General features: G+C 47.2%; 1 protein-coding gene across 1 annotated transcript; it reads right to left on the reverse strand.

Moving 5' to 3' along the window:
- Positions 1 to 441: 441 nt before the first annotated feature.
- Positions 442 to 1,320, reverse strand: M406DRAFT_251174 (uncharacterized protein; the record flags this gene model as incomplete). The annotated part of the gene is made up of 1 exon (XM_040916748.1): positions 442 to 1,320. One exon carries the CDS (start codon positions 1,318 to 1,320, stop codon positions 442 to 444), a length of 879 nt encoding a protein of 292 aa, XP_040779280.1.
- Between the last annotated feature and the right edge of the window lie 2,269 nt (positions 1,321 to 3,589).

Raw genomic sequence — 3,589 nt, forward strand, 5'->3', positions numbered from 1 at the left:
AATTCAGCATGAATCCCAGGTTTGACTCTCTTTGTTCATCATCCCGGAATACAAATCTAATATCTTGATAGAAAAAATCTGTTCACCGCATCGGAGGAAGCACTGCAGTACCCAGAGAGCTTACTTAGCTTCAAGATCCATGGTTTGAGTGTACTGACTGCAGCCTTCGCTGTGACTCCCGACACCGCTGCCCTGGCAAGCCTGAGATTTGCTGTGGCTGTTGCGACCAGGGTCTGGACACATGGGACGACGAAACGCTTGTGGTTTGCACTTACTGCGTTATGGAGCTTCCGTTGATTCACTTTTTACATTACAATCAGTATACGCGTGTCTGTGTAGGGTGTTCGGCACGATCTGTGGAAGCTGAAGCTACGCCATCCTCGAGTGCAGATCAAAGCTTCGAATAGGAATTATTTATACAGGTCATTTCCTTTGGTCACGCTACATCCCGTCCCTCTTTTCTAAAGCCTCGGCGAGATCCTTCCTAATCTCCTTGATAGCCAGTTTGTCACATTCGGCCGACGACACCTCGAACTGAAGCCCCTGGCCAACGACCGGTCCCTTCCAGCCACCTACTAAGCCGCCCTTAGTAAGACAGCTCTCCAGAGGCGCGCAAGCATCAAAGTCGATTAGCACAGCGCGCCCCATATCATCAAACATAATGTTGGACGGGCTGATATCGTTATGCGCGAGCCCTAGCGAATGCATATGCGCTACTGCCTCTTCGATCCCGTCCATGAAATCCTCGCACTGCTGTAAAGTGAACTCCCACGGCAGCCCGAACTGGAGGCAGTCCTCCAAGGACTTGCTATATTTCCCGAAAACCAGGCGCACAAGGCGGCCCTCTTCCTCAACACAGCCAAGATAGCTACCCAGGTTGCGATGGGGATGATGCAAGATCTTCTCGTGTATCTCAGCTTCGTTCAGCAGCCTCATAGCTAGATTGTCTCTACCAGCTCGGTGGTAGCCCAGCTTAGGCGCCTTGAAGAATCGAGTCGCATTATCGCCTTCTTGTTGCGGTCTGTACCGGGTGAGGCCTCTGGGAGGAAACTCGGGGTATATCTCATTCTTGGGGATTGGGTGAAGGAGCTTGATGAGTTCATCAAACCTAGACAGGTTCTTTTGAAGGCCATCGTTCGGCCAGTCTTGACGGTGCTCCTCAAGCGGTAGTCGCCCATACCAAGCCTTAGAGCCTTCATAGACCTCAAAGCCCAGGTACCCCCCTGTCTGCCAATTGAAATCACGAGGATCTTGCTCCTTCTCCAGGATTTGTACACTCTGTATATTGATAGATCGCAGTTCTTGGTCAACTGATGCCATGGTGGTATCGTAGCAATGGTAAAGGGATGATTGCAGATGAAGCGGAAAAGCGGGGGCGCAGTTTCCCGCTATTTGGTAAAGCTATCTACATAGTAGGTACTAGTGGTAGGCAGGTAGGGCGTGTGTCTTTAGTAAGCGGGAAGGAAGGTCAAGAGTGGCTGCGGAACCACTAGCGCCGGGCACAGGGCACTGACTGACAGGATGCTTGCAGAAGAGGGGGAGTGGGGAGGAACAGCGATGCAGTAATGCGCCCTGCAATTGTGAAAGAGCAAAAAAAGAACATACCAGACTCTTCCCTCAGCACGCTCTTCCCCTCTAAAGTTAGCTGTTATGACCCATCCAGCATGCAGGTCATGGGAAAGGCCCCGCTAACAAGGGACCAGGTGTTGCAACCCAGTGTCGAACAACAGACAGTATTACATAACCCAGAATTAGGGTTGTAATGGAGGGAGGATCAATGGATCTGCTCGAGATCCTCAGATCCTCACACCATGGATCAATGGATCTGCTCGAGATCCTCAGATCCTCACACCATGGATCAATGGATCTGCTCGAGATCCTCAGATCCTCACACCATGGATCAATGGATCTGCTCGAGATCCTCAGATCCATACTGAAGAGCTGGATATATAAGAACACGTTCATTACCACTAGATAGATCACTAGAACATAGCTCTTCAGTCGTCAATCTAAGTATTCATTTGTTACACACTTGAATAGCCCCAAAGGCGAATGATCAGCACTTGCACGGATTGCAGTTATATTTCCGTATTCAGTGGATTCTACTTTGACACCGCTCTTGTTAGCATAAACCTTTTGTGTACTACAGATCTTCGGACATTGCAGTGCGCTCATTACATTAGCGCATGAACTCCCTGTCTATCCCCCCCCCCCCCTTACATGCTCTTCCTTTGGAGATGGCACTGCTACACTGCTTCCCTCCCGCTTTTTACTATGTACTATGTATAAGCTATCCATGTACAAGAGTGGTAGGTAGTCAGGTGTCTGGTTCAGGCTTACAGAAAAAGTTTTCATTGAGTACGCTTGGGCTTCATTCAGCTGCAACCCATAAAATGCCTTCTTGTTACCGGAGAAAGCTAGGCTAAAGCAAGTTCTCATTGCTTCTTCCCACACTCAGCAAGCCTCAGAAACGAATAGCTACCATCTTAATATCTGCTTCTCGACTGCCCTCAACTCGTTTGCCCGCTACTGTTACGCTGATCAGTGATGTCAGACTCTCAAACATATATACACCCCGTGGTCGCACCTATCTATAGCTTCCAATAGTGGTATGGTCATCTTCATCGTATATTCTGATGAGCATCTAATATATTCTAGACGTTTGAGCTGCAAGAACTCGATGCTGATAAAGATAATAACAAGTTCTTTGTTGATGCTAAAACTAGCGCCCAAGCTATAGTTGGAAATAGCTAGAAGGTCTATTGGCGGAACTGTACTATTAGAATCTTCAATATAGGAGAGGAAGAGCAGCAGCCTGTTGCAAGATACGATAAAACATTCAAGGGATAAGCAGTTTTGGAAAAGAGCATCAGTTATCTGTTCGAAGATGGCTAAGTAAAGGAATATTAAGTAGTCTGGTTCTAATCATATATCTGTTGCTTGATCTCTGCTGCTTTCCATTATCTCAAAAAAATTGTAATCCTTGCCCTCTCCTTCGCTTGATTTGTTATTGCTACCGAAACGCCATCTGTACGAGTTCTCCTCTGTACTTCCTCAGCTTTGAATATAGGAGATTGACGAGCTGCTTTGTATAAGTTACTTCGAAGCTTGTTAAAGAAAGCTACCGAGCAACCACGGAGCTTAAGTGATACATCTAGCTCTACTCTAGCTCCTCCAGGATGGCAGATATACCTGACCCCGCTCTTGACTTCCACAGAGACTCCGAAATACTCAGAAGCGAACTCTGCTACCTTCTCGGGCAGGATTCCAATCTCCATCTAACAGCCAAAGTATTCCCTTATATTTCCTTTTTGAAAAATCATCGATATATCGGCTGTGAATATACCAGGGACTTTAGGATTTAGTAGTTTTGCAATCCAGTCCCAGAACTAAGTATCGAATAGTGAGCAGGCTAGTTCAGCAGGAGCTGCAATATGCACAGTATCATGGTGCTCAGCATTGTATGAGGTCGCAGTTAATAGTGCGTCCGTCTCAGTAGTACTCAAGCATTCTAGTGTTGAGTAGGATTCTTGTTCGATAGTTTCTGTAAAACGCTGCCGCTTAGCTTCATCCCTTGTGCCACCAATGT

This window comes from Cryphonectria parasitica (genome assembly GCF_011745365.1).
Source record: "Cryphonectria parasitica EP155 unplaced genomic scaffold M406scaffold_2, whole genome shotgun sequence".
Lineage (NCBI taxonomy): Eukaryota > Fungi > Ascomycota > Sordariomycetes > Diaporthales > Cryphonectriaceae > Cryphonectria > Cryphonectria parasitica.